The sequence below is a fragment of the Erpetoichthys calabaricus genome, chromosome 5 (genome assembly GCF_900747795.2).
Source record: "Erpetoichthys calabaricus chromosome 5, fErpCal1.3, whole genome shotgun sequence".
Lineage (NCBI taxonomy): Eukaryota > Metazoa > Chordata > Cladistia > Polypteriformes > Polypteridae > Erpetoichthys > Erpetoichthys calabaricus.
Window position 1 is genome coordinate 117041462 of NC_041398.2, and position 22647 is coordinate 117064108.

General features: G+C 38.0%; 1 protein-coding gene across 1 annotated transcript in view; it reads left to right on the forward strand.

Annotated features, from left to right (window-relative positions):
* arap2 (ArfGAP with RhoGAP domain, ankyrin repeat and PH domain 2) overlaps positions 1-22647 on the forward strand; it is a 468505-nt gene that overhangs the window by 273127 nt on the left and 172731 nt on the right. Inside the window, exon 16 of the mRNA XM_028801993.2 lies at positions 19974-20118. Coding sequence (XP_028657826.1) covers positions 19974-20118 — 145 coding nt within the window. The remainder of the gene's footprint in view (positions 1-19973; positions 20119-22647) is intronic.

Consider the following 22647-nt stretch of genomic DNA (forward strand, 5'->3'; position numbering starts at 1 on the left):
TTAGAGGTACGGCTTGATATTTAGATTCATCTCAGTAATTCATCCAGGCCACAGGTTTTGGAGGTGTAGCTGCCGGCTGGGTAAGGGGTCGGCCGTTACAACCTGATCCATTTTTGTAGGCTTATGGGCATCATAGGTGGAATGCCTTATTCAGGTTAGCCGTACATTTTTGCTGAATCCTTATCTTCCCTTAAAGTAAACCTTAACACATAAGTTTCTTTTTAATTTATTTCTTTGCATCAACAGTGCTTCTTGCTCAGTCTTAACCTTGACAACTTCGTTCTTTTATGAATATTGAATACTTAGAGACCTAAATTATGGCAAAATAAATATTTTACAGTCATTATTGTCATGTACAGAGTACAGTGAAATTCTTATTTGCATGTCCGAATAACTTGCAATATACTGCCACTCTCAGACACCAAGATTAGTGAGTATAAACATCTTACTTCAAAACTTTTTCCTTCTTTACCTGAATAATCTCAGAACATAATTTGTCACCACATCTATAATAAAGCCACTACATTCTCTTCAACAGGGTAGACAAGCACTTGAGTTTCTAACCACACTTAATTAAAACAAGGTGACAGATGGTTCATCTAACCAGATTACTTTTCAACACTGCTCAGTAGATCACTGCTTGTGTTCTTTAAATTGCTTTGCCAACAACTGTTTTTTTAGGTGTAGTAAAGATTTTAGAAACTGCAACCTCAACATAATTTCTCCCTTAAGAAAAGTTCTGAATAGATAAAAGTCCCTGCTTCTGCTTTAGATTAGGATTTGAGTCGTAATTACATATGGCTGCTTCATCAGTTCTACTATATCAGAAATGAATATAAGGACATCACAATCAAGTAATTGTGGCATTTTTCCACACTTGCACTTAACTAATAATTACTTTTCTTTTGAATTCAACATTACCAATACATCATGAAACATCAGTAAGTTGAGCTGTTTTTGTCAGGGAGCACCTGTCAAATACTCCCAAACAATCAGTCCTCTCTTATAGTTACTGAGATTTCATCTTCTGACCAACATAATGAACTGCTGGATCAAGTCATCATTTTTATAGATAACCTTAATGTGTAATGCTTTGTTCAATGACAACACAAGAACATTACAGCAACTTTAAAGAGAACAGGATATTTAACTCAATACACTCGTGTATCCTGTTCACATAGACTCTTCAACAAAAATCAAGTTGAGATTTGAAGGTCCCTAAAGTCCTGTTCTCCATCAAAATATTTGGTATTTTTTCCATGTGTCTGTGTTTCTTTGAATGAGGAAATGCTTTCTCATATTTGTGTGAAATCTGCAGTTGGGTTTTCAACTTGTTCCTGTGTTCTTGTTAAATAATTTATTTAAAAATAACAACTAGGATCCACTGTACTATTTTTCTTCATAATTTTAAACACTTCAATCATGTCACCTCTTAATCTGTATTTGCTTAAACTGAAAAGGATAAATTCCTAAAAAGTCCTCCTAATAGCTCATACCATAGCTCAGTGCCAAAATCAGCCTAGCAGTTCTCCCCTGGAGACACTTCACTAGTGTGTTATATAACTTTAGTTTAACCTCCCTTGACTTATACTTTATACATTGTGATATATAGTTTAATGTCCTATTAGCTTCAGTTCACTGTCTTGATGTAGATAATGATGAGTCATTCTGATAAAATGTACTTTTAAGTTTCAGACTTTCCATTGTGTATTCAAATCTAACATTTGTACTTCCTATGCGTAATACACATCCAACCTCCTTTCTGTATAATTTGTATCCTCCATTTACTTTAGTATTTTGAGTATTTTCTTGGGATGTTGCTTATTTTGCCAAAGAGCATGGAATCTCTCATCATAATCACTTAATAAGTTTCAATAGCTTAAATACGTTTGTCTTTGATTCAGTACAGATCTAGGGAGAGAGATGCTGGCAACAAGCAAGTGCAGTTTCCAGTGTCATATGTGGAAGCTGGCCAATATCTTTTCTCTGCAAGGAATTTTAAATGGTATTGCAATTAATCCTCCCACATACCAAAGTCATGCAGGTTAAACTGTAAATTGACCTGGTTTCAGTTCTCATCCTAGTAACTGTCTGTTTGGGGTTTATACTGTGTTTTCCCTCTCCATCTCCCTGTGGGTTTTCTCCAAGTAGTCTGGGTTGCTCCCAAATTCCAAAGACACACAATTTAAGCTGCTCAGTACCTGTAAATAGTTCATGCATGAGAGGTATTGAGTGTGCCTTTTAATTAAGTGTTTTTTAAGAATTTGTAAGAATGGGCACATAGGAAAATTCAAACTTAGCTTATGGATGGATGTATAAATAAATGCAGTTTATGGGACACAGCAGGGATCATGAATTAAATAATGCAGAATATGGGGGGCAGTAAAAATGGTGATTCTATTCATTCTGAAGAGAATCTATATTGGCAATACATGTTAAAAGAGAAGAACTCCAAAAAACTGTCATAATAAACAAAATGAAAAGTTAAGTGCATAAAGGATTGGTAAATTAATTGTGTGTGCTATGTTTTATTGATTGATTCTGTGATGAAGCAGGTTTGTAATTATGGAAAAGAAGCCTTTGTTGCCTTAGACAGTGCCTTATCTCTTTTCACAGCATGAAAGCAAAGTAAAATTAGTACATTTAATCTCTTATTTATCAGCTTGGTATTAAATATGTGTCTAGTATGAATTTTAATCAGCCCATTTAATATACTTGTATTAATGCAAATACACCTACAATTGTATGTGTTAAAGTACAAAATTAATTTTAGTAGAATTTCTTCCTCAGTTGGTAATATAAGTTTTGTCAAGTTTTTCACCTTTGTTATAGACATTAGGTTGTCTCCATTATTATGAGAGTGGCGCAAAAGCAAAAGGAAAAAAAAAAGTAAATTCACTGAACAAGAACTAATAAAGGATCAATTTATTTTAAGCAAGACTTAGACTTATGTTTAGTAACAGCCACAAAACATATTTTCTATTTTTATTTGTACTTCTTGTGGCCAATTCCATCTTGCCTTTTAATTGATTAAAATTTGCCTAATCAATTCAAGTGGCGCATTGTTTTTCTTCATATTCCTCATTTCAGTTTTCACATTATTTTAAATCCTTTGGGTTGTAATTCATTCTGGGACTAGCTCTTAACAGAAATGGTGTAGTACAAAATGATCTTGTTAGCAGCTATTTTCATGTTACATTGTGTTCTGTGTGCATTTCAGATGTTCAGATCACTTGCATAAGTAGAGCATTTCTGTCATGTTTTAAAACATTAGCAACCTTTTCCTCAGTGAGGGCTGCTGTGTGGGTAATTTACTGTCGCAATGCAGTCTGAAGCAGATTGGTTTTAGTCTCACCCATCAGTGCTAGGGTGTATGAAGAAAGCATTACACGTTTGCTGCTAAATGCCATAAGTCAGCTGTTCATTTTGTAATCAAGTGAATGCCAAGGTGTAATTTATCTTCTAACTTCAAGCCTTAATAACCTCAACTGCATTTTTTTAATCCTACCAGGGGCTACATTGACAATACATGTTTACAGCTACTGCTGGAGAAGTACTGTAAAAATTAGAGCAATTTTATTTACAAAATACATGTTATAGATCAGGAGTTTTAAATTCAGTGGCTGCAGGTTTTCATTCCAGCCACTTTCTTAATTAGTAACCAATTGGTGCTGATAATGGAACTGACTTTGCACTGCCAAGCACTTCTTCTTCTTCTTCTTTCGGCTGCTCCCGTTAGGGGTTGCCACAACGGATCATCTTAATAATAATAATAATTCTTTACATTTATATAGCACTTTTCTCACTACTCAAAGCACTCTCCACACAGGGAGGACCCGGGAAACAAACCCAAAATCTCCTTACTGCAAAGCAGCAGCACTACCACTGTGCCATCTTCTTCCATGTCTTTCTGTCCTCTGCATCTTGTTCTGTTACACCCATCACCTGCATGTCCTCTCTCACCATATCCATAAACCTTCTCTTAGGCCTTCCTCTTTTTCTCTTCCGTGGCAGCTCTATCCTTAGCATCCTTCTCTCACCACATCCATAAACCTTCGCTTAGGCCTTCCTCTTTTCCTCTTCCCTGGCAGCTCTATCCTTAGCATCCTTCTCCCAATATACTCAGCATCTCTCCTTTGCACATGTCCAAACCAACGTAATCTCGTCTCTCTGACTTTGTCTCCCAACCATCCAACTTAAGATGACCCTCTAATGTACTCATTTCTAATGCTATCCATCCTCATCACACCCAGTGACAAATCTGAGCATCTTTAACTCTGCTACCTCCAACTCTGTCTCCTGCTTTCTGGTCAGTGCCACCGTCTCCAACCCATTTAACATAGTTAGTCCCTCTACCATCCTGTAGACCCTCCCTTTCACTCTTGCTGATACCCATCTGTCACAAATCACTCCTGACACTCTTCTCCACCCATTCCACCCTGCCTGCACTCTCTTTTTCACCTCTCTTCCACAATCCTCATTACTCCGTACTGTTAATCCCAAGTATTTAAACTCATCCACCTTCGCCAATTCTACTCCCTGCATCCTCACCATTCCACTGACCTCCCTCTAATTTACACACATGTATTCTGTCTTCTTCCTACTGACCTTCATTCCTCTCCTCTCTAGAGCATATTTCCATCTCTGCAGGGTCTCCTCAACCTGCTCTCTACTATCGCTACAGATCACAATATCATTAGCAAACATCATAGTCCACGGGGACTCCTGTCGAATCTCGTCTGTCAACCTGTCCATCACCATTGCAAATAAGAAAGGGCTCAGAGCTGATGCCTGATGCAATCCCACTCCTACCACAGACCTCACCACAGTCACACTTCCATCATACATATGCTGTACAACTCTTACATACTTCTCTGCCACTAACAATTTCCTCATACAATACCACAGCTCCTCTCGAGGTCCACAAGGATGCAATGCAACTCCTTCTGGACTTCTCTATACTTCTCCATCAACATACTCAGAGCAAACATTGCATCTGTGAGATAGATAGATAGATAGATAGATAGATAGATAGATAGATAGATAGATAGATAGATAGATAGATAGATAGATAGATAGATAGATAGATAGATAGATAGATAGATAGATAGATAGATAGATAGATAGATAGATAGATAGATAGATAGATAGATAGATAGATAGATAGATAGATAGATAGATAGATAGATAGATAGATACTTTATTAATCCCAGGGGGAAATTCACATACTCCAGCAGCAAAAAATATTAAATTAAAGAGTAATAAAAAATGCAGGTAAAAAACAGACAATAACTTGAATAATGTTCAACGTTTACCCCCTCTGGTGGAATTGAAGAGTCGCATAGTTTGGGGGAGGAATGATCTTCTCAGTCTGTCAGTGGAGCAGGACAGTGACAGCAGTCTGTCGCTGAAACTGCTCCTTTGTCTGGAGATGACACTGTTTAATGGATGTAGTGGATTCTCCATAATTGATAGGAGCCTGCTGAGTGCCCGTTGCTCTGCTACGGATGTCAAACCGTCCAGCTCTATGCCAACAATAGAGCCTGCCTTCCTCACCAGTTTGTCCAGGCGTGAGGCATCCTTCTTCTTAATGCTGCCTCCCCAGCACACCACTGCGTAGAAGAGGGCACTCGCCACAACCATCTGATAGAACATCTGCAGCATCTTACTGCAGATGTTGAAGGATGCCAGTCTTCTAAGGAAGTACAGGCGGCTCTGTCCTTTCTTGCACAGAGAATCAGTATTGGCAGTCCAGTCCAATTTATCGTCCAGCTGCACTCCCAGGTATTTATAGGTCTGCACCCTCTGCACACAGTCACCTCTGATGATCACGGGGTCCATGAGGGGCCTGGGTCTCCTAAAATCCACCACCAGTTCCTTGGTTTTGCTGGTGTTCAGTTGTAGGTGGTTTAAGTCGCACCATTTAACAAAGTCCTTGATGAGGTTTCTATACTCCTCCTCCTGCCCACTCCTGATGCAGCCCACGATAGCAGTGTCGTCAGCAAACTTTTGCACGTGGCAGGACTCCGAGTTATATTGGAAGTCCGATGTATATAGGCTGAACAGGACCGGAGAAAGTACAGTCCCCTGCGGCGCTCCTGTGTTGCTGACCACAATGTCAGATCTGCAATTCCCGAGACGCACATACTGAGGTCTGTTTGTAAGATAGTCCACGATCCATGCCACCAGGTATGAATCTACTCCCATCTCTGTCAGCTTGTCCCTAAGGAGCAGAGGTTGGATGGTGTTGAAGGCGCTAGAGAAGTCTAGAAACATAATTCTGTGGTGCTCTTTCTTGGCATGAAACCATACTGCTGCTCACTAGTCATCACCTCACTTATTAACCTAGCTTCCACTACTCTTTCCCATAACTTCATGCTGTGGCTCATCAATTTTATCCCTCTGTAGTTACTGCAGTCCTGTACATCCCCCTTATTCTTAAATATTGGAACCAGTACACTTCTTCCTCATTCCTCAGGCATCCTCTCACGTTCCAAGATTCCATTAAACAGTCTGGTTAAAAACTCCACTGCCATCTCTCCTAAACACCTCCATGCTTCTATAGGTACTGTATGTCATCTGGACCAACAGCCTTTCCATTTTTCATCCTCTTCATAGCTGTTCTTACTTCCTCCTTGCTAATCCATTGCACTTCCTGATTCACTATCTCCACATCATCCAACCTCTTCTCTCTCTCGTTCTCTTCATTCATCAGCCTCTCAAAGTACTCTTTCCATCTGCTCAGCACACTCTCCTTGCTTGTGAGTACGCTTCCATCTTTATCCTTTATCACCCTAACCTGCTGCACATCTTTCCCAGCTCGGTCCCTCTGTCTAGCCAATCGGTACAGGTCCTTTTCTCCCTCCTTGGTGTCCAACCTCTCATACAACTCATCATACGCCTTTTCTTTAGCCTTCGCCACCTCTCTCTTCACCTTGCGCCTTATCTCTTTGTACTCTTGTATACTTTCTGCATCTCTCTGACAATCCCACTTCTTCTTTGCCATCCTCTTCCTCAGATATACTCTCCTGTATTTCCTCATTCCACCACCAGGTTTCCTTTTCCTCCTTCCTCTTTCCAGATGTCACGCCAAGCACCCTTCTTGCTGTCACCCTTACTACATATGCTGTAGTTTCCCAGCTGTCTGGTAACTCTTCACTGCCACCCAGTGCCCATCTCACCTCCTCCCTAAACTCAACCTTGCAGTCTTCCTTTTTCAAATTCCACCATTTGATCCTTGGCTCTGCCCTCACTCTCTTCCTCTTCTTGATATCCAACGTCATACTACAGACCACTATCCTATGCTGCTTAACTACACTTTCCCCTGCCACCACTTTGCAGTCTTCAATCTTCTTCAAATCAACTCTTCTGCATAGGATGTAATCTACCTGTCTGCATCTTCCTCCACTCTTGTATGTCACCCTATGTTCCTCCCTCTTCTTAAAATACGTATTCACCACAGCCATGTCCATCCTTTTGGCAAAATCCACTATCATCTGACCTTCATTCCTCTCCTTGACACCATACCTACCCATCACCTCCTCGTCTCCACTGTTCCCTTCACCAACATGCCCATTGAAATCCGCTCCTATCACCACTTCCTGTCCCTTGGGTACACTGTTCATCACTTCATCCAACTCACTCCAAAAATCTTCTTTCTCACCCATTGCTAACCCAACTTGCAGTGCATATGCACTAACAACATTCATCATCACACTTCCAATTTCCAGCTTCATAGTCATTACTCTGCCTGACACTCTTTTCACCTCCAAAACACTCTTGACATACTGTTCCTTCTGACATGTATAATTAAAAGAAAGAATTGGGTTATAATTCTCAGATTGATTACAACAAAAACCTGAAGACATAATGTGTTTGAGACCCCTGCATTAGAGCTGGAAAGTGCATGCAATGTGAAGTATGAAATTATCATAATATTGTTCATTTTACTTTTCTCAACATATTATTCAAATGTTTTTGACATGGAACTGTTCAATACTGTTATCTGACAGCAGGTTAAAGAAGATATAAGCAGTTTTAGGGTTTGGAATCTTAAAAAGCAGGCTGCTTAAAATCAATGAGTTGCTGTTTTTGTAACTGGTTGTTAGGCATTTGCAGGGGTAACATCCCGGGAAAGCTGTGTTCCAGCGTCTATTCCGCAATGGTACAGTATAAAAAGTGTTCAGGTGAAATGTTTGCTTTCTGACTTTGTGGGTACCTTCAGAAACCTTTGTACCTGAATAATGATTTGCAGATGTTTGGGTGTACGTAAGTCTTATATCGTTTTATTGATATGTCAAGTCATTGATTTCACAAAATGGTCTTCAATGGATGCTGACTACTTTTACTTACTATTAGAACAGGACTAGGCAACTGTCAGATACTGTATATCAATTTGTCCACTCATTAGGTTCTGTTCATTTAGTTCTGACCTTTCATCAGTCCTTCTAATTCTGTTAAGAGTTTATCCCTGCATTAAAATGGTCGGTATCATAGCCAGTTAGGTATTTCTGAGCTGTGGTTAATCCATGTCTAAAAGTATAACTAAAAACGTTGTGACGTGTGAGTCCCTTGTCTTGCACCCCAAAACACGAGGCTGAGTCTCAGTACTTTAGTAAAACCAGCTTTATTCAGCTTGAAACAGGAACAGCACAGTTATTTGTTATAGCAGAATCTACCACTCTCCTATGTACAGACACAGCAGTCGGGCATGGTTGTGACCAGGTTAGTGGCCAAGTAATATTGTTCCCTGCATTTATAACGTGTTACCCCGAAAATAGAACCTACTCTGAAAATAAGCCCTAGTGTGATTTTAAGGCTGCTCTGTAATATAAGCCCAAAAATAAGCGCTAGTCAAGATTGTCAGCTGAAAATTAAGGCGTCTAATGCCAGATTTATACTTCACACAATATGACGCATGTGCCCGATACATCCATTAAATTCCGAGGACTCCTTGCCACAATATCTCTGAAAAGGATGTTTAATGATTACATTCATCAATTTAGGGATGCACCCATTCCAGCAGCATCGGTGCAAGACAGAAACAAAATCTCTGGACAGGGCATCAGTTCATCGCAAGGTGAACACAAGCACACACATACACTGGCGTCATTATAGCTTCACTAAATCCCTAAACCTTCATGTCTTTGGATGGAAAACTGAGCACACTGTGGAAACTCACCAGGAAAACATGCAGACTCCAGGCAGGAATCACAAGGGACGTGACTCCCTGCGAGACAGCAGCACTACCGCTCTGCCACCATGCCACCCCATATGTGTAAATATTAGCAGTATTCATTACTTAAACAAAGTTAACGATTTATCTGTAAAATGTAACATACATATTTTTAATGCATTTATCATGAAAGTGATATCAAGTATAAATCTAAGAATTCTAAATGTGCAGAGAGCTGGAATATTATAAATTTAATGTGTTCTGTGTGGCGATGCTGCTGCCAGGTCAGGAGGAAGCCCCAGAAGCGAGTAGCAATTTAACAACTGGGTCGGTTTTAAGATGACATTTACGACGGTCTGCTTTAATGATAAAGTAAACTACGAGCTTAAAGCCGAAATTTCCACTTTAATCACAAAATAGAAATTTTTATTATGTCCTTAGTTTTTTTTTTTCTGTGGCTCAAATACGCTGCCATACATTCTGATGATATTGTAAAGAGAGAGAGAGGTTAGGAGCACGCGCTGATACAGCGCATTGCCACACCCACCACACGACAAACCAGCTCAGGATCCAGATTAGGACCCAAATGCAGCCATGTATTGTAAAGGTGCAAAAAAAAAAAAAAAAAAGATGATATGTGAGACTTTAAAAATGTACCGTGCCATTACTTTGGGGAATATGCGATACTTAAATATCAAAGCACCACGAATGCATTTATATGTTGGCATTTTTCTTCACCACATCAAACCATTCATCAAACATCAAAACATGCACATCGACCCTGGAGGATCCTAAAAGCGGCTGGAGTAGCAAGAAATTGAGGCTGAAATTCAGGGTTTGAATGTGGCAATATTCCAGAAGAAGATGACATGACTGTATTTGGATAAATGTATATTGTTAAATATAAGATATCCCCCGAAAATAAGCCCTAGTGCATCTTTTGGAGCAAAAATTACTACTGTCTTATTTTCGGGAAACACGGTAGTGCATCACCCATCAACGACAGCCACTTATAGTGTGACCGCAATCGGCTTGGATTTGCTCTGACGGCATGCTGCTGCAGCACTGTGATCCTGTGGTTGCCCCAGCAACGGATAAACAGTCTTCCACAGATGCTGCGATCATGCTTCAGGACGCTGTTCGCTGTGTCATCCAGTTTAGAAACCTCGCAACATAAAATCAAACATTTAGAGAAGGTGTGTTACAATTTTCAGCACATATCTGTATAAAACGTTAAGTAGACATGAGTATATCAAATGAGTGTTAATGATGTTACCAATTATTTTATCACGTTTATTCATGTTAGAAATATGTGAACATGAAAAGTGCAGGAATGAGAATTCTATTTACAATATTATGTATAAGCAAATAAATTATTTTTCTTGTCTTACTTATATAATTCTCCAAGGCCTAAGGGATCCCACTCCTCAACCCTCCTAGGATAGACTACATGTGGGAAGTGGAACAATTACCCATTCAATAGTTCACCCTCAGATACATGAGGAACAATGTGAATTCTGTCCCTGGCATTAACACTAGAATTACCAGAGCCTACGAAAATACTCGTAGATCCGGCCCACCTTAAATCGCTTCTTAAAACCGTTCTCACCTCTCCGCCAGCATCTTTTGTCATCTAAATGTACTGATAAAGACAAGCTGCCAGCAGCCGACTATTCCATCTCCCCAACGACTTAGAACGTAAATGAACTCCTAGCTCATGCCTTGATGGATTATCTGGGAGTGAAGTGGAGTTTTAGAGTGGAAATAATAGATTGTTATTTGGAACACACGCATTTCATATGTGTTGCATTTCTACAGTAATCTGTGTAAACACATTGTTAAAACAGAAACGTTTTTTATATTCTAGTAGCAAATGACAAAATGTAGGTATAAACTATATAATGTATCAAGTCTGAAGTCCAAATATCAAAGAAACACTTTCACAAAAGGTACAAAAAAAAGCCACCGCCAAAAAAAAACGCCTTAGTGTGCGACATTGACACTCATTAACTATCACTGTTTCTGTGGCGCAACAGTATCAGTCGCTGATTGGGAATCAGAAGGTCATGAGTTTGATTTTGCATAAATCCCTTTTGAGAAGGGAAGTGTTCTTATTTTCACTATTTTAGAATAAAAAGATACATTTGATTTCAGTCTGTAACAGCCGGTGTAATATATGATATTTGTAAAGGTTAGCTTTATTTTTTTTTTTTTAATTCACTTTTCATTGTCTCTGTCGCGTTCACGATCTTTCCCTACCCCCCTCCCCCCATCTAACACTGCTGTTTTCACATAAAGACGCGCTATAGCTCTGCAGTGTATCACGATACATACGACCGCGTGTTTTTTTACCCCAGTATTGCCAGTCCCCACGTGTTGCTGTATGCTGTTTCTTTTGTACTCCAGGACTTGCAGAGGAAAGCATAGTAAAGAGTAGTAACTTCGGCACTATATGCAATCATCAGACACTCCCCATCTGACACTGCTGTTTTCACATAAAGACGCACTATAGCTCTGCAGTGTACTTGTGACTGCATTGTCGTACCAATGCTTGCGAACTGAAGTGTCTGCATGCACTTTTCGTGGCATTATACGTGTATTTTTTGAGCATGCCCATGTAGCTCAAACACAGGAACATATGTTGATGTAAAAGTATAACAAAATAAGTCCTTATTTTATTCAAGACTATAACCGAAGCAAAAAGAAAGCAAGTTACAGTAGGCGGTTGATATGACAGCTTGCGTGGTGGAATGCTAAGAACTGCTGATTTCCATTCCGTGCTATATAACTGTTAACATTTGAATCTGATGATTGCATATAGCGCTGTCTTATTCAGTGTGCGCAAGAACATCAGGTGGCCAGTTGCTGCGTGCTACAATGCATATTTTAAAAAAAGAAAGAGACAAATTTATGTGACGTTTTGAAGAAATCATTTTATGACGCGAATAGTACCAATCACAAAACATAGTCGAAGTAATGCAATATTATCTGAAAACGAACAGCGTCAGATCAGATGTGAAATTATACTGGCGCTGTTTGAGTCAGATCAGAAGCTGAATAAGCTGAAAAAGCTCCTGTTCTGACTAACAGAAATAACCGCGATTGACATTTTAAACTTAACGATTTACAGTGCATACCAATTTATAAATTTAATGTCCGTTTGAGGAAAAAAAAAACACTTTCTCCAAAGCTGGGAATCGAACTCAGGTCTCTGTAGCAGGGCAGAGCTGCTGTGCCCCAAGTCAGCACACCGTAGCGTTAAGCCACGGAAGCTGTTGTATCATCCTTGAACCTTTTGTGAAAGTGTTTATTTGATGTTTGGCCTTCAGGCTTCACAGATTCTATAGTTTATGCCTACATTTTGTAACATTTATTACTAAAATATGAAAATGTTTCTGTTTTAAAAATGTGTTTACACAGATTACTGTAGAAACGGAACATGCATGAAATGCATGTATTCCAAATAGCGATCTATTATTTCCATTCTAAAACTCCAGCAGTTCAGTCACTCCCAGATAATCAAACAAGGCATGAGCTGGGAAAACTTAGTGAACGTTCTGCGACAGTGAGGGATGAAATAGCCAGCTGCTCACTGCTCATCTTAATCGGCACATTTAGAAAACAAAAGAGAGGTGAGAACGGTTTTAAGGTGGGCCGGATCTACGAGTTTTTTCGAAGACTCTGGTAATTCTAGTGTTAAACAGTGGACTAACTCTTTACCCTTCCATAGATATTGGAGAGGTCAAGGGAATCTGACAATCTTTTCTATATTTCCTTTGCTCATTGGAAAAAAGCTTATGACCATGTACCCTGTAGCATTTTGCAGAAGTTGTTTTAAGATTACAAGGTACTAGGGTTACTTCTGCATGCCATTCAATTATTCCTTTACTTGTGTAATGAGATTTGTTTTCTCATACAGCATTAAGTGAAGTTCATTCAGCATGGGTGTTGTCCTCAAAGGTGTGTCTGATTTTCTCACATGTTCATGATTTTCGATGCTTGGGGTGTGTCCAGTTTGGCATCCTAAGTATGAGTTTCTGCTGCTTGCAGACTATATTGTCTTCTTGGATTTGTCAGACTGTGATCTCCAGCCTACACTGGAACAGTTATGGTCTGGGTGTGATGGAGTTTAAATGAGAAGCATCACCTTCCATTCTGAGGTCATAGTCCTCTCCCAGAAAAGAGTGGCCAGTAGGTGAGGGGTGAGAGCTGCCCCAAATGGAGGAGTTCATGTATCTTGTAGTCTTGCCCATAAGTAAAGGAAGAATTGATTGTGAAATTGAATAATGAATCTGTGTGGTGGCTGCAGGTCTGTGAACCTTGCACTGGAATGTGGTGGTGAGCTAAGTCTTCAGGCAAAGTTTTTCATTTACGAGTCAGTCTACATCCTAACACCTATTTTCAGGGGCTCTGGGTAATGACCAAAAAGATGTCTGTCTGTCTTTTATCCTTTTTTGATGAATTAGGAATAATCAAGAAAAGAAAAAATAAGGGAGAGAAGACGAGACAGTCAAGCAGGCCAGCACAGTTTTGCACACAATTACTGAGATAAATAGATACTGCAGTACTTCATTAGTGGAAATTGAACTTTACAGAAGCTCAAGTAAAATAAAACAATTATTAACGAAAAACAATAACACCCTTGCGCGCACACACACACACACGCACACACACACACACACACACACACACACACACACATGAACTTCTATCTTGGCTAATGATAAGAGAGCATTTGTTATCTAATAACAGTCTTGAATGTGGGAGTACAATGGCTCACATTGTGGTCAGATCCCCCAAATATTTATACTTATGTCTTTAACATTTAAATGAAGTAGGTCCAACTCATTGCATCCACAAATAGAACATGGCGTATACTGATGAAAGTTTGTCATTTTTCCTTCCAAAGTCCAATGTTTGAAGTCATCATTAGAGTGTTGGTGAATAGCTCAGATATTCAGTTTCACTGGATTTTTACTGTCACAGTGTTCAGGGAGATCTTCGATTCAGATAGATAGATAGATAGATAGATAGATAGATAGATAGATAGATAGATAGATAGATAGATAGATAGATAGATAGATAGATAGATAGATAGATAGATAGATAGATAGATAGATAGATAGATAGATAGATACTTTATTAATCCCCAAGGGGAAATTCACATACTCCAGCAGCAGCATATTGATAAAAAAACAATATTAAATTAAAGAGTGATAAAAATGCAGGTATAACAGACAGTAACTTTGTATAATGTTAACGTTTACTCCCCCGGGTGGAACTGAAAAGTCGCATAGTGTGGGGGTGGAACAATCTCCTCAGTCTCTCAGTGGAGCAGGACAGTGACAGCATTATTCCTTCTGTATCCATTTTCCAGTGCAGCTACTCTGTCTCCAAGCACTTTGCATTCAGAATTTGCAGCCGTTGCTTATCCATCAGTGGTAGAAGCCAGTTGTTCAACTATTTTAATTTGAATCATAAAAAAAGTGCTGTAAATTTATTCTCAAACTTATTTGCATTTTCCTGAATTGTTTCTTCAATATTTTGTAGCATGCCTTTAATGGTTGCCTCAGAGCGATTACTTAAATGTTTCTCCTTGTCTTTAATATCTTGAACCAGCTTCTTGGATGTCATGGTTATTCCCTTTATATCTTTCCTTATATGTCTTTATGTCCCCACCCCCCACCGAGAGCAGTGGTTTTTGCGGTAATGATTGTCGTGATCGTTACCTTCATTTTGGACTGTTCGTTTTGGTCTTCTCCATGCTCCGTGGGCAGAGTAGCAAGTCCGCTTGGAGTCGGTGCCGCTAACTCATGGAGGGTAGTTGACAGCGGAGATAGTAAGACTATTCTCAGTTCATTCACAACGCCATGCACAAGTACTCCTTGTCCGATTCACTTGTGGTTTCGCTCCCACTTTTGCTCTCGGTTGGAGCCAATGCTGCAGTGTCAAGTCCCTGGAGATCTATTCTTTCGTCTCTCTCTTCCAGGTCAGTCTCTGGCAGTCTGTACTTTTTGAAATACGATAGTGATTCATATAGTGCCCTGGCAAGGCAAAGAAGATCTTACCTGAAATTTGGTCCATTTGTAATAAGACTTTTGCCGTAATTATACATTGTTTTCTTCTTAGCTATTTTTACACGTTAATTACAATTATAATTATACATTTATTATTTTAATTTTTTTTTTCTTTTTTTCTTTTTTTTCTTTTCCTCCCCAAAGAAAACTGTTTAACATTATACCCTTGGATTATGCTATCATACGTTATCTGCTTCTCCATGGGCACTGTTTTGCATCATACTCTTGGTTTATTGTATTAGGATAGTATTATCATACGGTATCTGCTGCTCCATGGGTACTGTTTAACATCATTCCCTGGATTTAATCTTTTGGGACTGTTTAAAATTATATTCTAGGTTTATAGTATTTGGACTGTATTGACAATAGATACTGTATCTCTACCTTAATCCTTCTATACCGCTGCTGGGAGGCTTGTTTTGTTTTGGGTATGCTCTGTCTTTAGGTATGTCAGAGGACTGGGACTTCGTGAAATGTGTTCTAGCCTCATATGGGGAGGCAAACTGGGGTGGCCGAGGGGGCAGAAAGATAGAAAGCTATTTCTAATCTATCCTTTTTACCCCCACAATTGTAAATATCAACAAAACAATAGGCTTCATAGAAATAACTCCTGACAAAATTGGAAATTAAAGTTAAAGATATCTTATGTAATAATGTACTATTTTAATTTAAGACCACAAAATGTCAACAAAAGCTCAGAATCAATGTCTGTATTACCAAACAGTGAACTTTGTGAGCTGGAATGTCAAAGTTCTCAATCACGAATTAAAAGAGAAAGAAAGTATTCTGTTTTTGCAGGAGACCCACTTAATAATTAAGAAAGGATCAGTTTTGGTTGTAAAGAGATTGGACTGGCCAAATATTTCACTACACAAAGAAAACTAGAGGTGTGGGAATTTTAATACATAAAACAATTTCAATGGTAGTATCAGATGTAGTATCTGATTCTGAAGGGCAATATCTTTATGGGTAATTTATTTAACTGTAAAGTGATTTTGATAAATATATATACACCCAAATATGGAGACTTCATCCAAAATGTATTTTAATCCATTCCTAACATGAACACCCATAAAATGATAATGGTTGGAGACTTTAACTGTGTTTTAAATCCAGACCTGGATAGGTCTTCAGCCACAGGGACGATAACATTTAACACTGCAAAAACAATTATAGAGTTTGTAATTGATTATAACTTATCAGACCCTTGGAGATTTCTAAATCCAAACTCAAGGGCATATTCCTTTTTCTAACCAGTACATCATTTTTAGTCAAGAACTGATCATTTCTTTATAGATAACACTTTTCTGCCCATGAGCAGATCTTGCAAGTACAATACTATTGTTATCTGCAACCTCGTCCATATGATCATGGAGCTCAAATCATCATGCCCCACATACTCCTCTCGTAGCTGGCATCATAACCCACTGTTATTAGCTGATGAGAATTTTTATTTTTATTTTTTTCAAACACTTTCTCAGAGGTCTCTGCTGGAATACTCTGGGAAATTCTGAAGGCATTTTTAACAGGGCTTATTATTGTATATCTCTCCCACAAAAATAAATCAGAAACCAAGAACGCATCAGAGTTAATCAGTAAAATTACCAGAATAAATCAAGAGCATACCAGGTTCCCTAATGTGGCACTTTTCAGGAGAAGACGGACTTTGCAATCAGAACTCAACCTCCTGAGAACAAAAGCAATTTAACAACTTATTTTGAAATTATGATATCAGTACTGTGAACACAGAGAGAAGGCTAATAAATGTTAGCTTAACAAATCCAGAAGCAGGAAGTTCACAATGCAATACCAGTAATTAACCAACCCAGAAAAAGACAGAATCATTGACCATAGAAATTTAATGCACACATTTAGAGACTACTATAAGTCCGTATATTCCACTCAGTTTAAAGAAGACAAGACACAATCTAATGTGTTTTTGATGCATTACAAATACCACAACTAGATACTCTCAGTGCAGTAGAGTTGGATAAACCTTTGACACTCTCAGAATTACTAAACGCTATACACTCACTTCAGAGTGGGAAAGCAGCAGGCCCTGATGGCGGTCCTGCCGCATTTCATAAGAAATGTTCAATTAAGTTAACTCCCTTTTTATTAGTAACATTTGTAGAAGCCAGAGACAAAGAAAATTTACCTCAGACTTTTTGCCAAGCATTAATTACCGTCTTTCCTAAGAAAAATAAGGACTTATTACAATGTGCATCATACAGATCAATCTTCCTTCTGAATAATGATGTTAAGATACTTTCCAAATTTCTAGCTAGAAGGATTGAGAAGTGCTTCCTTCAGTAATAACACAGGACCAAACCGGGTTTATTAAAGAAAGATACTTAGCTTCCAATCTTCAACGCCTGTTTAATGTAATATATTCACCCACAAAGTCTAACATTCCCGATATCTTATTATCTGTAGATACAGAAGATGCTTTTGATATGGTTGAATAGGACAAAATATTCACTACATAGCACAAATTTGCGTTTGACCCATACATACCTGTCTGTGCATGGATCAAACTACTGTATACCAGTCCAGAAGCTTCAGTTTCTATCAACAACATTATTTCAGAATACTTCAAACTAGAACATGGTACTAGACAAGGATGCCCCGTGTCACCATTGCTATTTGCAATTGCCTTTGAGCCATTGGTCATTTACTTTGGAAATGCTTCTGAGATAAAGGGGATTATCAGAGAAGGACTTGAACAGAAAATATCAATATGTATACAGATGATATGGTACTATATATATATATTTATATATATATATAGATATATATATCAGGTCCACAAAATACTGTGCCTGCAGACCTAATAGTACTAGCAGAATTTCAAAGGATATCTGGATTCAAAATTGATTTGAATAAACGTGCTTTTTCCAGTGAACTCTGTAGCACACAACATTAGATTGGACACATTCCCATTTATCATTGCAGATCAGTTTAAACACCTAAGAGTAAACATCACAAGTAAACATAAAGCTCTTATTCAACAAAATGTTGCTGTCTGCATGGAAAATGATGTGCATAGATGGTCCACACTCCACCTCATTTTAGCAGGGAGAATTATCACCATCAAGATGAACATCCTTCCTAAGCTTCTTTTTCTATTTCAAATTACATTAACATAACATTACATTAACAAATCATATTTTAAAAAATTAGATTCAATCATAACCTAATTTATCTGGAATTCAGAACCTCCACACATCCAAAGGGTGACCCTACAACAACCTAAAGCAGAAGGTGGCATGGCTCTACCTAACTTTCAATTTTATTATTGGTCAGCAAATATACAAGCTGTAAAATGCTTGACTTTGACACAAATAGATGAACACACACTGGATAGGTCTGCAATAGAAATAAAATCCTGCAGTACCCCTTTATATTCCTTGCTTTGTGCCCCAGTAAATACAAGCTATTATCCATATACTAACAACCCAATTGTCCTTCATTCATTCAGACTGTGGAACAAATGTAGGAAGCACTTCAAGATAGAGAAGCTTTTATCTGTGGCACCTCTACATGATAACACCTCTCTCAAACTTACACAGTTTTTAATGTTTGGAAAACATACAGGATTAAATCACTTAGATATCTTCACATAATTAATGTCTTTGCATCCTATGAGCATTTACACTCTAAATTTAGCTTCCCATCAACACAGTTTTTCCACTATCTCCAGATCAGAAACTTTACTGAACAAAATTTGCCCAGTTTTCCGCATTTTCCACCAATTTCTATTCCAGAAGAAATATTTATCACTTTTAAGGACTGAACCTTATCATTTTAATTCTAAATATAAAATACATTTCAAAGTTAGACTTCTCACATGTCAGATCCAAAATACACAAAAATCCCATGCAATGATTTGCATTCTTTAAAAATGCAAAATATTTGTATTTTAAATAATTTCATTAACAAACAAATATCAGTGTAAATTGTCCAAGTGAAATATATTCAATTTATTGGAACTGAAATGTGTAATTGCAAGAGACTCTATTAATCATCTGAGTCATAGATGGAAAATGAAAAACTGATCTTTGATTTAGACTTTATTGTGGAGTGAAGGTTTCCAGCATTTCACAACAACAGGTTAAATTACAGCTTGGTCACCATCTATGGGACACTGTTTGTTGATTGGCAACAAAATTGGCTTTAAGTGAGTGGGTTCCAGTATACCACTAAATGCCTTTTAGAGGACAGGTTCTTCATTTGCACTCATGGCTCCTAAGAAAATCAGTGAATGAAAGGAAAAATAGTCTATAAAGTTCAAATAACTAATGCTTCCAATAACAGCAAATAATAATAAAAACAGGGTTTAAGATATATTATAATGTTTAATATCAACTGTGACTTTATTTACCCATGAATAAACTTCTCTGTAGACAATTCAATTTAGTACTTTTCAGTGGTGACCATTATCTTAAGGTTTTACATTTTAAATAAGTTAAATTAAGTGGTCATGGTCATATGATTACTAACTCTACAGCTTTATGCTTTAAAATCATAAGCTTTATCCAATAGGTCACACTACCTGCCTATGCATTACAACAATTTTCAAAAGTATATTACTGAATATTTTCCATTATAACTGTAATTTGATAAGCAAGAACACTTTTAGAAGATCTATTTTATTTCTTATCATTTTTTAAAGTGCACCTTTTCTATAAGTTATAAAAAAAAAATTTCCTTTTTTTCAGATCTGAATAAGCAATGGTGTACCCTAGAAGGAGGGTTCCTTAGTTATTATGAAAATGATTGCACTGCAACTCCAATAGGACGAATTGATATCAATGAAGTTGTCTGTCTAGCTCTTAACAAGACTGAGTACATAATAGGAGCTGGGTAAGTAACCTTAGAATTTTCCAGAATGAGGGTTCCTTAGTTATTATGAAAATTTATATAAATAAAATAATAAAAGTTTAAAACAAAGTTTTTTATTATTGTTTTTTACCATACAGCTGCTTCCTCATATTCCAGGGTTTGAGCTCTAGGGAGGACACTGTCTGCATAGTTTCAATGGTCTCTCCATGTTGCCCTTTTTTCTGTTTGAGTTGTTCTTCCTACATTCCAGACATTAAGTAGCAGCTGTAAATGTTTCTAGTGTCTTTAAATGATTGTGCCCCAGCTCCCTGTCCAAGCTTGTTTCCTGCTTTGCACTTGTTGGTGTTAAGATAAGCTCTTGTTCCCAGAACCCTGAACTTGATTAATCAAATTAAGAATATGTGTTTGGAATTATTTTTTCTTTACATGTGTAGGAATTTTAAAGCAAATTGCTTAATTAGTTAAAAACAGTTAAGACTTTTCCTGTGGGCTGAGAAGCATAATGTCATTTAGTTAAAAAAACATTCTAAGCCCAATTCAGAAATAATCACTACCCTGTTTTCTAATCTCATCCACTTTTCACTTCATGTTGAAGAGATATAGCAAATTCACTAATGCTATGCTGTCTAGTGCCTTTGACATGTCTTGGTGAATCTCTAGATAGATAGATAGATAGATAGATAGATAGATAGATAGATAGATAGATAGATAGATAGATAGATAGATAGATAGATAGATAGATAGATAGATAGATAGATAGATAGATAGATAGATAGATAGATAGATAGATAGATAGATAGATAGATAGATAGATAGATACTTTATTAATCCTAATGGGAAATTCACAAAATGACTCTAAGCCCCACTGTTCACTTAGCCATACTGATTGGATCAGTTCCTCTAGAGATGTCAAGCACCTGAATGTACTGCAGGTTTATATGCTTTAAGGTGTCCCTAAAAGTGTTGCTATTAGCAATGGTAAGTGACCACCTGGTGGTCTTTCGTGATAGCTTCTAAAGGACATATTCCACAAATCTTTCCTGGCAGCAGCTCTCATTGAGACCTCTTTCCAGGCCTCCTTCACCGCCAAGGTCAACCTGCAGGTTTTTTGGTTTAAGGTGTTCCTAAAAGTATTGCTGTCAGTAATGATAAGTGACAGCCTGGTGGCCTGGTGTTCTTTCTCAATAGCTTCTAAGGGACTTGTTTAAAGAGTCTGTCCTGGCAACAGCTCTCATTGAGACTGCTTTCTAGGCCTCCTTCACTGCTAGTTTCAACCTGCCATTTTTTAAGTTGTCACAGATTAAACCAACCACCCATTCAGGACAGTTCTTTACAAGTTTTTAGTTGAATTCTGAAATTTTTGATGGACCTTTTGGTATTTATATTCACCGATCAGCCACAACCACCATTAAAACCACCTGCCTAATATTGTGCAGATCTCCCTTGTGCAACCAAAACAGCTCTAACCCATCAAGGCATGGACAACACAAGACATTAGCCCCAGATGTGTAAGTTGCAAGTTGGGAACATTGTTTTGAGTGCCACATTGATTTTTCTAACAACTTGAACTGTTTGTCATGTTCCTCAAACCATTCCTTAATTATTTTTGCTGTGTGGTATGGCACATTACCCTGCTGAAAGAGGCCACTGCCATCAGGGAATAATGTTGCCATGTACATGGTTGTGGTTTCCAATAGTCGTTAGGTAGGTTATACATGTCAAAGTAATATCCACACGAACGCCAGTAGGCAAGGTTTCCCAGCAAAACATTGGGAGTGCCATCTTATAATATTGGTTTATTCTCAAAATCCAGAACTTTATTTTGGTTAGTTTTTGTAAGTGTACAGAAAATATGCCCTGTGATGTGATGTTCATTCCAGATATTTCATGATCCTTTGTTGCATGGGGTCAGGAAATGGGCAGCTGTGTGGATATTGGTAGTGAAAAAAGGGAACAGTATGATTTTTCCATCAGTAAACTAGGACACAAACAAGGATAAAGAGCTGGGGTACCACCTTGCTGACCCTGTATAACTGAATGAGAAAAAAATAAACAAAACAAATGCAGAGTAGTCTTTTAAGTACGGAGTTCAAATAAGAAATGACTTGTGATGACCTAATTCTGGGTTATGAGTTCAAGTGGCAGGAAGGGGAGGGTTCAGACAGACGGACACTGAAGTGATGTCAGAAATAGAATGGCTATCAGTCTACCATTCTACAGAGGGAGGAGAAGAGAAGGTATTAGTAAACACTGCCAACCCCTGTCCTGTGGGTAATCACCATCACCAAAGTCCTTAAGCTGTTTCCCATATGTGTGTGCACATGACACATCGTAAATAGCCTAAACTGCAACCCTGTACAGATTAGGTTCCAACACAGCTACAGTTAAATGGAGTAGGCTCCAGCTCCATAAGATCGCTAACTGGATATGAAGGTTATAAAACAGATGTACGAGGGCAATCCCAAAAGTAAGGTCTCCTATTTTTTTAGAAATACAAACAACCGTTTATTTTCTATAATGTTTACATCATTTTAAAGGTTAAAGACTTAT